The sequence below is a fragment of the Mus caroli genome, unplaced genomic scaffold (assembly GCF_978045245.1).
Source record: "Mus caroli unplaced genomic scaffold, Mus_caroli_1 scaffold_9, whole genome shotgun sequence".
Lineage (NCBI taxonomy): Eukaryota > Metazoa > Chordata > Mammalia > Rodentia > Muridae > Mus > Mus caroli.
Genome location: NW_028227264.1, coordinates 72,310,536 through 72,325,481, shown reverse-complemented (window position 1 = coordinate 72,325,481; position 14,946 = coordinate 72,310,536). Strand labels below are relative to the sequence as shown.

Here is a 14,946-nt window from a genome sequence, read left to right as displayed (position 1 = left end):
CTTCTGAAACTCAAAGCAACATCTAGTTGACAGTCCCTCCAGAATAAAAAAAAATACATATTTAAATATAAAATGGTGTGAAAAAAGTCCCCATTATCAAGGATGTAGCAAGGAAAATAAGAAGCATATGACATATGTGTGTGTATGTGTATGTGAGTATATGTGCATGTGCACATATTCATGTGATATATATGTATATATACCACATGTGTGTTAATAATATATGTATGTACACATGACATGCCATATATATGTGTATGTTAAATGAAACCCAGCAGTATAGACACAAAGTCCTAACTGTAATGTACCTGCATGGATCTACTCTTAGACCTCTATCTTTTGCAGGACTTAAGATATCCCCCTAGACCAGCTCCACATGGTACCTAAAGCTGCTCTTGTTCCTTGCATTTCTGATAATTTAGTGTCTCCATTGCAATTTGTGGCTTATCTTCCCAGCTTCAAGCATAGCTTACTCTGGTGCTCCCCTGAGGCTCTCACTGAGTCTACCATGGATGGGAAGATATGCTTAAATCATTGTGGCAAGAGCAAGCAGTCACAGTTCCTCCAATCTTGGCAGATCATGCCAGAAGCAGGATCAAGGTATAACATGTAAGGCTATAGCAAGAGACTCATGTCTACCAACTAGGTCTGATATCCCAACACTTTCCATAACCACCCAAACAGCATCACCAGCTGTTGACAACTGACAATTGGCCCATTCATGGTTCAGACACACAGCTTAAACTGTTGACACCTGACAGCCATAAAGTTGGATACACTCAGAAGCTGTTGAAGAAGTGATATGTATGGAATGAGCTCACATGGAATTCCATGCTGGACCATGCTCTCTGCCCTTGCTCCATTTCTGTTTTACCTCTGTCTATAAGTGAGGATGTGCCCTGCTTGGTAGAAAGCCAGCTGGTAAGGTAGTAGATGCCCTGAAAAGAAGCATCATTCTTCCCTCCAGTTAGCATGGTAGCACCCCATGAAATCAACTTGTTCCCTAGGATTTGAGAAAAAAGTCATATCTTTTGTAATGTTCCAGAGAATTAGTTTGCTTTTTAAAATATGCAGTGCCTGTCATACCTGAGGAGGACTGTGAGTCCAATGTCCCTACTGTATCACCCACATGCCACACTGGCCTTCTATCCTTGTCATAATGAGGAAGCTGCATATGAAGTGACAGTCATGAGCTTATAGCTTAATTTTGTAGATTTCAGTATGTCTTATTGGGCAGAAGTTCATTATAGAACCATAGGCATAAAGACAGACAGACAGACTGATAGCATAGTGAGGGCTCTTTGGACAGATCAGAGTGAAGATCTATTCTTACATATTTTAGGAGCAGGGGGAATCCATACCATGTGACTGATAGATATTCTATGTTATATGATTGTAGTCAATTGTCTTTATGTTTGACATGTGGGAGTGTAGCAGCCTTACACCAAATGGGCAATGAGGGTGGGAAGAGCAAGAATGTAGAAATTTATATAAATGAACTAATTTTACAAAATGGCACCGGTCTGGCTAATACTGAGTAGGCAGGCAAGTGTTGTTCACTTTGGTGGTAGCTGAAGGTTGTGGGTCTCAAGACCATGTTAATAATTGTCTGAATAGGAATGCAGGTGTTGAATGTCTGTGCTGTATCAGACACATTCTGGGATTGTGGCAATGAACTATCACAGACCCATCTCTGTCTCTTGCAGCTGTAATCTAATACAGGGAAGGACCCTGATAGTCGAATTTTAAAGATCAAATGTACTCTCAGTTTATAGGAAAGACAGCTAAACGCTCTCATTCTGCTGTTCCCTAGACCATGCCTCATAGATTGAGTTCTGTGTGTTCACACCTCTTTGTTAATGTAACTACAATGACGGTTTATTCATATAATAAGACATTTTTCTCACATATAGAAGCAGTGATTATAGTATCACAGAAATTCTGTCACAGAATAAAAAAGACACACTTTACTGTAATCTTAATTTTAGCTAATATATTCAAACATTAATATTTAAATCAAAAGCAAAATCATGATAAATATACATTATTATTTAGAACACCTAGCATCAGGGCAATAGTAATTAGTATTTAAAAACCAGAGCTTCATGGATTTTTCAGCCTGTTAAAAATCCATTATAAAAATGCTTAAATTTTAACACCCACTTATTTGCAATAAAATAAAATACAGTCTTTTTACATGATATAGTGATTTTTAATAAGATAAATACATAAAGTAAGCAGCTAAATTTTCATTATTCATAATTTTAAATTGTTGATATTTTAGTCTCCTCTAAAGGTAATCGTGAATTTTAATTGATTTTTGACTACAAAAAAAGGAACATAAAAACTATTGAGGACTAGTTATAAAAATGAAAGAAAAAAAGAAATTTGGAGTTTTTTCAACATCTTGAAACAGTTGTAAATGACACAAATAATACTTTCAATATGGGGACCCATAGTAGATAAAAATAAATGGTATCAGTTTATAGACACCCACATACTTTGATATATTACTTAGAAGGCAATAAGATAGAAAAATCAAAGTTGGTGTTCAACTAATACAAAAAAAAATGTATATTCACTCATCACTATAGGACAGAAACCCTAGTAGAAGTATTAATGAATTATGACAGATAAAATTTAATTATATTCTATAAAACTCATTCACTCTATAGAAAGCATCAACTTTCCTTGAGAAGATCATTGTAACGTTTCAGGGGACAATATTTCTTTTTTTTTTAATTATATATTTTCCTTATTTACATTTCAAATGTTATCCCCTTTCCTGGTTTCCCCTCTGAAAACCTCCTATCTCTTCCCCGCTTCCCCTCCTCACCCACCCACCCACCCACTCCTGCTTCCCTGACCTGGCATTCCAATACACTGGAGCTTAGAGCATTCACAGGACCAAGGACCTCTCTTCCAATTGATGTCCGACTAGGCCATCCTCTGCTATATATGCAGCTGGAGCCATGAGTCCCACCATGTGTATTCTTTGGTTAGTGGTTTAGTCCCTGGGAATTCTGGGGGTACTGGTTAGTTCATATTGTTGTTCCTCCTATGGGGCTGCAAACCTTTTCAACTCCTTGGGTACTTTCTCTAGCTCCTTCATTGGGAACCCTGTGTCCAAAGGATGACTGTGAGCATCCACTTCTTTATTTGTCAGGCATTGGCAGAGCCTCTCAGGCAACAGCTATATCAGGCTCCTGTCAGCAAGCACTTGTAGGCATTGGTAGTAATGTCTGGGTTTGGTGATTGTATATGGGATGGATCCCCAGGTGGGGCAGTCTCTGGGTGGACATTCCTTCAGTCTCTCTGTTCTGAACTTTGTCTCTGTAACTCCTTCCATGGGTATTTTGTTCCCCCTTCTAAGATGGATCGAAGTATCCACACTTTGGTCTTCCTTATTCTTGAGTTTCATATGGTTTGTGAATTGTATCTTGGATATTCTGAGCTTCTGGGCTGTTCCACTTATCAATGAATACATACTATGTGCATTCTTTTGTGATTGGGTTACCTTACTCAGGATGATATCCTTCCCTAAGTATTTCATAAATTTATTGTTTTTAATCATTGAGTAGTACTCCATTGTGTAAATGTACCACATTTTCTGTATCCATTCCTCTGTTGAGGGACATCTGGGTTCTTTCCAGATTCTGACTATTATACATAAGGCTGCTATAAACATAGTGGAGAATGTGTCCATATTACATGTTAGAGCATCTTCTGGTTATATGCCCAGTGGAGGAGTGTTCTTCTTTTTCCACATCCTCACCAGCATCTGTTGTCACCTGAGTTTTTGATCTTAGCTATTCTGACTGGTGTGAGGTGGAATCTCAGGGTAGTTTTGTTTTGCATTTCCCTAATGACTAAGGATGTTGAACAGTTTTTTAGGTGCTTTCTCAGTCATTTGGTATTCTTCAGTTGAGAATTCTCTGTTTAGCTCTGTACCTCATTTTTAAAAGGGTGATTTGATTTTCTGGAGTCTAACTTCTTGAGTTCTTTATATACATTGGATATTAGGAGAGCAACATTTCAATCACCCACTACTGAGAAGTTACTCTGAACCTTAAGTCTGACTACTGTCAGTGTCTTCAGATCCCTAAACATACTGTTAAGAACATAAATTAACTCTTTAGGTCACTGACTTGTTTTTTTTTTTCTTCATTCATGTGTAAGCCTTGCCAGCTTCATAGTCTTAAGTCTAACTACAAACTAAGCACCTTTTAAAAACATATCCATTAAAACATGAATCTGAAAAGATGATCATTTTTACCAAACTGAGTGAGATGTGGCTCCACTTGAATCAAATTTTAATCTCTGCCTTAGCAATGTTTTAGAGACCATGCAATCAGTGGCTAATTTTGACACCACCACCATGCCCAACTTCCAGTCACTCAGTGTTAATTTTGATTCAAAATATCCATGATCACCTAGGCTCTTAACTATGTGCTACCTGAGCTGGTGACATCACTGAGCCAAACTCTCCAACTTAGTGTAGCGCCTACATCTGATTTGCTGTTACTGGAGCAGATATTTTCAAAAGCTAGCTCTGAGATACAAATATGTGGCACCACATGGCTATGTTTTTGAACTCTAAATTATAGAGAACACGATTGTTGACAGATGGGCAGGAGAAAGGCTCTCTGTACTACTGGCTGTTAGATGAGTTTAACATTGATGGATTTGTTGGGAAATTGATAGCCATATCAAAGGCTGTCATGACTAACGTGCATGTATACAACTGGTCACAATCCCTCTTCCATAGGTTCACAATAAGGTGGATGTATACAATCAGTCACAATCCCTCTTCTATATGCACATATGCACATTAGCTGTCAGTCATCTGCTGTCTCCTCCATCAACTTCTTACTTCTTGAAATTAGCACTCACATTCTACTGGGAAGTCTGAATTTGTTTACCCCAAGTGTAGTGATGAGTTTCTAAGTGCACACCTCACATTATCAGTCTAAACTATTCAGGGCTCTATTTGGCACACACCTCCCCTATTTCTCCACCATTCTCCACCTTCTTGCTGGCCTTTTTTCCTCCTGGTTATCTACCTCTACCAGCAGGTATATAAATGGTTTAGACTATCTTCCCCTTGATGCATCCCTAATATAATTCTATGCATCACAGAACAACGCCTGGGAGTACCTAGAATTGCAATTTGAAGTGATCTACGGAAATGACTGTACCCCTGAAATGATGAGAGTCATGTAGTGTGTGTTTACTAGGGCTGCCTATAAGAAGAAAAAGAGAATGCGAGTAAACAGTTGCCTTCATATGTGTTCTATTGTAGCTACGTTGGTGGGAAGCTGAAGGTGGAAACACCCACGTATGGATAACTTGATTTTGATTGGCAACACAGTCGGCTATATAAATATTTATAGGTAAAATCACTGTTGTACATTTTTATACATTTTTTCAGAAGCAAATCAGAGAGCGGGGAAAAAACAGGAAAAGCAAGAGACTGGCTAGAAAACCATCTTAAGTAATGAAGAAGTAATTCAATGATAATCACCTCACTACTGGAGACTGAGAAGCAAATCTATGATAAAATACAGAAAAATTCAGATTCAAAAAGCAAAAGCAGACTACAATAAACCAACCAAAATGAACAAGGCATCCAATATCTCCATCTCCTAAATTAATAAATAAATAAATCTTATCTCAGATTACCAGTAGCAAGTAATTCTGATAAAGAGAGGGTGTGTTGCCACACCAACTAGTTATCCAATACTAAGTAGTCAGCCCAGAAATCATACATACAAGTATCATTATTCAGATTGAGCTGGTTATATTTAAGAATATCTCTATATTTCCATATAACATCAATTAATGGAAAAGTGGGGACATGGATATGAGAGAGAAAGAGATTGAATGAGTATATAGAAAGTTTTGGAGGGAAGAAAGGGATAAATGATGTGATTATATTATAACCTTAAAAATAAAATAAATAAAATGGAAAGTCTCTTGGATATCATATTTTGATATGTCACCATGTTCTATTTAATAAGGCCATTTGTAAAGCTGAGAGTACTTCAGCAATGTGTTGGATAAAAGTATCCAAAGTCATTTTTCTTATTACTGAAAACACTGTGATTAGGGGATTCCTTTATTTGCCAAAAAGAGTAGTGTGCACTGTTTATTTGAATTGTACCTCTTGACATAATGTAAAAGAAAAAAAAATCCACTAGTTTTTCTAAAGTGCCCATAGATTGAATATAGCCACTTCTTTAGTATTGCTTGATCCATATTAGAAAGCTACATGCAGTTGAAATACTGCAGCCATTCTCTGTAGAAATATCTGGCAAATAAACATTTGTTTTTAAAATTACTGTGGGGGGCACTTTGAAACAAAAGCATTTCAAATCATTGTGGAATTACTGTTTTTGTCAAGTGGTCACTAAGAACCTGCACAATGTTGATTTCTATACTCTATTGAAAAGTAAAGGTTTTAATTCATTTCATATTCTCTGTGTCCTAAAAGGAAAATTCACAGCTTAATTTTTCAGAGTAACACAAGTAACGAATCCAGCATCTGAGGACAAGCAACAACAGTGTCCAGGAAATGCATATGAGTGAAGGTAATCTGGAAGAGAAAGGACATGAGGTAGGGGCAGGAAAGTGTAATCTAAAGACTCAAGAAATGAATGTAAGGACATGTAGCCAGGGGAACCATGCTTAGGATGGTTCTTGGAAAGACCTGGTGCTGGACTTTAAAACCAGCAACTGGGTAGTGCCTCATCCTCCACCCATCATTCCAAAATGATTTCCTTCAGAACCCACTCAGTGGAAATGGCAAAGCACTAAACAAGCCAAACCTGAGCATCCTAGTGATGGCTGCAAAGAAGAGAAGTCTGCCTCAATCCCTTCCCATAGCCATGTAGCCCTGAATATGCTCTTCTCTCCACTAAGGATCTTTGCATTTTCTGTTATTTTAATTGACTTCTTCTACCTCAGATTCCCCACTGAGTGTCAAAACTGATGATGGGGACATTGAGCAGCACATGTGCATTTTGCTCTACAAAGAATCATTAAATTAGGCTGACCTATTCATATGAGAATTTTCTAATTTAGTCAAAGACGCTGGTGGGATGCACTTCCTTCCAGTTTATAAGTGAACAACACCCTCTCTCTTACTTTGCAGGGTAGTACCTGGGCCATTCTTGCTACCACTGGTTTTATGTTCCTGGAGTTTATGCAAATGAAAGTATTGCAGTCTCTAGCCATTGCCTTGATAGCCAAGACTTAAGTGCTGCATTTATAGAAAGTCACTCACTGTAAAAGTTTCACTTAGGAATAATAGTGTATATGTGCTACAGGATTCAATTTGATAGAATCCAGGCTTATTTCTATACTTCACATAGTTAACGTAAAGGTTAGAATGAAGAGGCAATGCCCATAACACAACCTGGTACTTCTTTCCTTGGATACAACAAATAGTTTTGCACAATTAATCTCTTATCATCTTAGATAACCATGATAATTCTAGTATCATGAACTTTAAATGTAATTGAGCAATGACCAACTGTTATAGTCATTTCTCTCTATAACAAAATGTTTCAGCTCAGTGTTCATTTTTACATTTTGGCTGCCTTGTATATGTCTTCTCTTCCTAGTTCTGAGGTCATCCTAGTAGTCCCTAAACTCCTGTTGTTTATTTAAACATATAGCCAAAACAGATACTATGGTTAATGTGAGAAAATATAGGCCTTCACCAAATTCAGTTTAACTAAGAGACCATTTGAGGAAATAAGTAAGAATTTATTTTTTCAAGGCTCTGAAGCTTTCCTCTTCTCTTCTCAGTGCAGTTATACATCCAGACAGATGTCACTGCTGACCTTTTGGAAAAACCATCCTCTGGTACAAATGAAACAAGCAGAATGAATTGCCCTATGTGCAGCCTCCTGGTGATAGACACAGCCAAATGGTTTCATATAACAATGGTTATCTTGCAGTAGCAATCATGAGAGGAGTAAAATCTATGGGAGAGTCTGACACAGTAATACCTTTGCAAATCACAGGAAAATGAGTCCCTCATCAATGTGAACTATGTTCACAGTAAACAAAATAACTCAGGGAGTTGATGATGTGTTGGATAAGAAACAGAGCAATGGTGATGCCAGACAACTAATGCCATACAAAGATTAATATTTTTGCAGCTAGAAGTAAGTTAGGGCACTACAATATTAGGGAACAAAATAAAATACCCTTCTGTGTTATCTAAATGTTAGAATTTGTGTATTATACCAAAGAGCAGTTGTTTGACAGCAATGAAAATAAGTCCATTATCTCCTAACAACATTATCCTATTGGATGAATTTTAATACACTGTGTGATGGTACAATCATTGTTAATTATCCAACATACATTTTTTTCAAACAAAGTTGAGGCTGGACTGAAACTTGCTTTGTAGCTGAGGTTAGTCTTGAATTTACAAAGACTTACCTGATTCTGAATCAGTAGTGGTAGGACTAGAAGGGTATGTCATCACCCCCTCCCCCCTAGTGGCCAAAATTTTGGTTTCTTCTATCATTACAATTGTTTTGTCTCTAATTGAATAATCTGTTGTAGAAAATTCTAGTTTTTACGTATTTGAAATTGCCTGTTACTTATTCCCATGTCAGTGCTAATCAGTCTTTGACCAAGAATTATTCTGGAATCTTATGTCAATATAATCAAAGAGAACGATAATTGGCTTTATCTGGCTGACAGGAATTTTGTAAAGCAATGCGGCAAATGCACCTGCACAGTTAACAGAATACAGGGTTAACAGGAATAGAACAATCCTGCCAAAGGCACATGTAGTAAAGACATGCTCTGTTTTATTTCCAACACAGCATTGCATGCTTTTCAACAGCTCATTATCTAAGTAGTCTATCTTACTAAAATGTACAAAACATATAAGTAACACAGATACTTTATTTACAATAAATGCATTATTATAGAAATATGATAATGGAGGGAAGGAGAGAGGGGGTTGGGAAGAGAAATACAGACACAACAAATTATATCTCTTACTATTTCACTCTGCTGGTCTATAGCTTTAACTCATTGAGAGGGCCATGACTCAGGCTCGGCTCAAGTGAGAGCCTCATTATTTATTAAAATCTCTCTCAAGTATTTGCAAACATTTTCCCACCTACTAGATACTTCAAAAGCTGGATTTTATTACTTTATTCTCACCACTGAAAATAGGCAGAAAAGTGTAAATTAACACATTGTTTAATATCAGGACTGAAAATATTGGGCTTAGTGTGAACATTTTTAGGTTTCCTAGATTATAAATGCCATCATCCTGAACTGTTTCCTGAGATTCTCACAGCGAGGACAATTATGCTCATTATAGTTTGTTTGTGAGAGAGATTCGCTAGATCGCCATAGTTTTAGAAATTTCCCGTAAAAGGAAAAGGAGGCAAAACAGTTATCATAAGTTGGTATTTATACTCTGTGTTGATGCTCAAACAGCTTTGGCAGCCTTCTGAGGAGTTGGCAGTTTTTGTAAAATATGTCAAAAAAGAAGCACAACATCCCCGAGCTGCATAGCACAGCAAAGCTACACTTCCTTCACATGCCAGAGCAGCCTTGGCAGTCTCCTCCTGCACTCCTCAGAAAGGCAGGGCTAGGCTGTCTCTAAAGGAGACAGGCAGCAGTACTGTGGCCTGATCTCCAAGCCCTGCAGGGTCACATGCTAACACAACTTCCTTTAGTAAAAGCAACTGTTTTGTTTCAGCCCAGTTTTAAGTACAAAGCAATTGGGTAAAAATAAGGGAAGGGCACACAGATATTCTGGAATGCTCATGGGCTTTATGTTACTGCTGTAAAAATTCAAGCTGCATCTTAATGAAACGAAGGTCTGTTCAGAATAGAAATAGTTAATCATAAGTAAATTATAAATCTACCTGTGAAAAAGAGTCTTTATCTATTATAGCACTTTAATGTATTTTTCTCCTTTGTCTATAATTATAATTTAGTTCCAATTTGTTCAATCTGGTCATAATTACTCAATCCATATGTTTTCATTATATATGAAATTAATTTCTAAATAACCAAAATTCATTTTTTAAAAATTACCTAATATTTTAAAAATAGTAATAGTGTTTGTTCTGAACACATAATGGAGGCTATCAACAGTGCAGATACTTTGGCTACACACAAAGACCGTGGATGAAAATGGAACTTGACAGTCATTTCTCAGATGAGTAAAAGGAGTTACTGTCAAAATAATCCCATGATTAATTGCAGGTTATCATTACAATGTTTTATCATTATAAGGCTTGGTATCGTTCTCAAAGAAACTCTAAGTAGAATTATACTAAAAAAATAATTCTTCAATGAGCAACTTGACACAATCCCTTTCCTGAAAGTATAATTCCAGAAGAAAAACTGGAAGCACACTAGCAACAACCCAAGAAAGTCATGTAGACAAACAGTGGTGAAAATGTCCAGAACACTCTTGCGCTGGATAGCCCCAAACCTCACCATCTTCAAAAGTCCCAGTAGAGGTGGGGATTTTATGACTATTTTAAAGTTCAAGCACATGAAGAGAAAATTCGGGAATAAAATCGTATGTGTGTGTGTGTACACACACACACACACACACATACACACAAACAATTAAGTATGGTGAGGGAATACTTCTAATTACCACGACAGGGGGAATACTTGAATGTTCAGACTTCTTTCCTGCTGTCAGCGTTTGCTGTGTGCCCTCTTTCAGTTTCACGCAGACTTTCCATGCTCACAGAGCGTCTAACCAGATTTAAGCCTTAATCTTTACCAGATTCCAGACAGAGCTCACATTATGATCCCTTCCTTGGAGGAACACCTTGCATTTCACTTAAAGGATTCTATGTGTGACTGTAAACCCTACCTATTTACAGAAACATCCCAACACATACATGATTCATGTTTGGAGTAACTTAGATTATTCACTACTCATACAGAACTAAAGACTTCTATTCACTGAAAGAGTCCTTTGTGATATAATCCAAATGAAGCATTTCTAGGTGCGATATATTATAAAGCCTTGGGCAGAAAATTAAAGATGAATCATTAATAGATTTTGAAAAAACTTTTATGTAGAGTTTCAGATCATACCAAAGCAAATGCTAAAATAAAAACAAATTCTTGTTATAGAAAATACTGGGAAATACAGAACACACTCACCGTTTCGACTCTCTTCATCAATGGCCACGATAGTAGCTGGTGGTCCTCCCCTAGCTAGTTTGCAATCTAGAGAAAAGATAACCAAAGGTTAAAATTAACATGTGCAAGAGAAAATACACAAAATTAAATTCACTAATATATAAGTATAGATACACATTGATATTAAAAACTTACAATCAAATTAACATACAACATTTTAAGTGTTTTATTATGAAAAGAAAACATTGTCTAAGGCCCACACAGATTCCATGATACTACAGCTAAACACTGTTCAAACCTTACTGTGAAATCAGCAAAGATGGCTGGACAGAAGTCCTTCTGGACAGAAATAATGGAATGGTAATTTAATGCAGAGGAATAACATAGGGAGATGATTAACAGGATAAATGACGAGAAAGCTCCACAATAGAAACAAACATAATTGGAAATTAATTGCGATAAAGGGCATGATTAAAGTGAGTGAATAGAATTTTAATCATGCTGTAAAAACAATAGAGCAAAAATGGACGAAGAAGAGATGGCCATGAGGTGCTGTGGATTATTTCAGTCACCTTACCCTCGTATTGCCAGTCTGTAGTCAAAGTATAGAGTCACCAATGGGAGCAGATCAGAAAACAGAAGAAAGAAAGGAAGAAAGGATACATGTGTATCTTTAGCAAGAGTTTCACATATACATAAAAGTCATTATACAGTAATACATGAATTACCTAATGATCTGTGAAAAGGAGATACATCAGATTTTATAATTTGAATATAATATTAACACCAAGAGAGATAACATATACATATACCATTAGCATAGAACTATTTAGTAGTATTTTAGGTTAATGTGACAATAACATAAAGTACATTTATACAATATTTTAAAAATATATATGGCTTATAAAAAGTATTTATCCTACAATGAAATCTTCAGGATAATATCTTTTAATTAGAAGTGATAATGAATTCATATTTTAAACACTCATCTCGCCTTATTGAGGATTATTCAATTATGGCTCTAAAAATAGCATTATAACTTTCACAAATTAAAAGTGTAGGCTAAGCTTACAAATTGCCACACATCCATTTCAGAGTCAGGGGCGTTTTTCTGAGCTCTACAGAGCCTCTTACGTGTCTCTATGTATGTTTATGACACATATGCATACTGGAAATTTTATAAACATATATATGTATGTATGTATGTATCTATCTATCTATCTATCTATCTATGTAGTGTGTTTGTGTGTGTGTGTGTGTGTGTGTGTGTGTGTGTCTTTGGAAGCACAGCTCTGAGAGGTGTACTCTCTTTTGAAGGGAAAATGCTGGCAGGTCTGCATCTTTGTCAATGTTCAAGAGCCTCTCTTCACAGCTCATATCTATGGGAACTCTATACTCCCTTCTTGCCTTCCTGCATCTCCCAATAGCTTGACTCTCTGTCTACCCCCTCTGCTCTTACAGAGAGTTTATCATCAGTCTCTCAGACGCCCCATTCCTGTGTAAAGGAATAAGGATAAAATGTGAACATTTCTTTTGCTAAAACATGTTATGCCTTTCCTTTGAAGTAAAGACAAACCCTTAGTAACCATCTGAATTTCCCCTCCTCTGACCCAGCTATGCTTGAATCTGACTTAAATGGGTCCCTAAGTGTTCCCATGTTAGTAGTTTGATCTATTGTATTTCTGATTGTGATCCTGGCCTTTAATGGTGGAGCCATCTCTCCAGTCCCAGGTTAGTCTTTGTACTGCAATGACAGGAGTGGTATATTTTGGAGTTATAGTACTCGGATATTGGGAACAAAAACTCAGAAAGAATTAATGTAGGTCTCCTAGAACACTGACTGGTCCCCACAAGACAGATGTGGTCTGAAATGATGAACCTAGCTTTGACCCCGCCCCTCATCTTCCCATGGGGCCATGTGGTCCTTTCCTTGCCTCATACTGTTACCATTGATGTTGTCTTTAATGAAAACTGAAGGGGCCGGGCAGTGGTGGCACATGCCTTTAAGCCCAGTACTTGGGAGGCAGAAGCAGATGGATTTCTGAGTTCGAGGCTAGCCTGGTCTACAAAGTGAGTTCCAGGACAGCCAGGGCTACACAGAGAAACCCTGTCTTGAAAACCAAAACCAAAACCAAAAACAAAACACTGAATGGAAAGCCAAGCAGATGGGCTGGCCAATTTCATATGTGAATCATAAATTATGTTTAAAAGAAAAATATTTATAATTTCCTCATACTGAGTTTTTGTTTATTTTTTATGTATTTCATGGGAACAAAGGTATTAGGTAGAAACAGTTGAGACCAGAGGAACAATGACATACATGTAGACAGGTAGAGCTCAATGTTGTGTTTGAGGAGTCAAATATTTAAAACAAAATTAATAATGACAGAAATAACTGAACTAACACTGTGACAATTAATTTGCAGGAATGGATAAAGGGACAATGAGAAGGTGGAGATGCCTAAGAAGCAGAGGGAAAGGAATCCTGGTTGGTCCTTGAAGAAGAGGATTCAAAACTGCACTTTTCTCTTCAGCTGCATGGGATACAGCATGTATTCTTTTGTACTGTTCCCACCATATTTGTATAACAAAGTTCAAAAACCATCACAGGTACAGTTATTAGATAAAACTGTCCCATTTCAGGATGAATACTGGCAGATGAAAAGATATTTAACTAGTAGGTTTATGAGTAGGTAGAATGGAGGAGGACAGAGGAAGAGGTTACCATGTAAATCCTATTCTCTCACCAGTGGGTTATTACAGAGGGTAGACCTAACTACCAGCAAGATGACTCAGCCGTGATCCATACCTGTGACATACTTGGTGGAAGGGAGTGCTGACTCCCACAAGTTGTCTTATGACATCAGTATCACGTGATGATGTGCATGGAATATGGCCACACATAAACACAAACAAGTAATAACAATTTTTAAAGAAAGGATAGATCTTACACAGCTAAAGCAAAAGACAAAAACAAAAACAAAAAAAGGAGAGAGATTGATTGATTGATTGATTGATTCTCATATCCAATCCTGATTGGCACATAGTTCCTGGTTCATTGATTATTTCCTATACATATGGAACATATCTGTTTAATGCTTTAATCTTCTGGGAGTTTATGGCCAACTTTATGTTTCCTTCTTTTTTTTTTTTTTTTTTTTTAGGAGTTTGAAGGAGCATAACCTTTTTTAGGAATCTTCCAACATGCATTCCATTGAATTCATTCCTTATTTGGGAAAGTATCAATTAACCCACATCTCTCAGAGCTGCCTTCAGACTAAGTCTGTGCTCAACAAGAACTGCTTCTGAGAAAATACTATTGGTTTCTGTGAACAGTGGTCTACCTATCTGCAATATCTTGTCTACTATGCTTCCAACAGAGTTGTCTGGACTTACTGTTCCTTCGCTAGTAGGAAAAGTCACAAAGTAAATGTTTAACTTAATTTCCTTACAGTTAGATTCTCTAAGGGGTTCCCATTTTCCACCAATGAACCAGTACATCCAACCAGTACTTCAGGATTGGCCTAAGCCTATTTTCATTTTATTATTTTTAAATACAGAACACTAATGAAGGGAAGCTTGTCAGACAAATAATCTATTAATAACATTATTCAAAGCAGCTCAAGTGTTTGTTTTGAAATGGTGCATTCATGAAAGTATAATTAGCTCTGAAATGCAGGAAAACATTTTAATATGTTTATTTAGAATTGTCTTAAGGAGAAAATAATTTTGGATGGACCAGGCAAGGATTTATTGAGTACAAGATATCATCATTGAAGTCAGAGGGAACAT

At 36.8% G+C, this 14,946-nt stretch overlaps 1 protein-coding gene across 1 annotated transcript in view; it reads right to left on the bottom strand.

The window, feature by feature from the left end:
- The window catches only part of Pcdh15 (protocadherin related 15), a 933,441-nt gene that overhangs the window by 561,575 nt on the left and 356,920 nt on the right, over positions 1–14,946 (bottom strand). Inside the window, exons 3-4 of the mRNA XM_085842876.1 lie at positions 11,732–11,746; positions 11,176–11,241 (exon numbers count right to left, since the gene is read on the bottom strand). Coding sequence (XP_085699002.1) covers positions 11,176–11,241; positions 11,732–11,746 — 81 coding nt within the window. The remainder of the gene's footprint in view (positions 1–11,175; positions 11,242–11,731; positions 11,747–14,946) is intronic.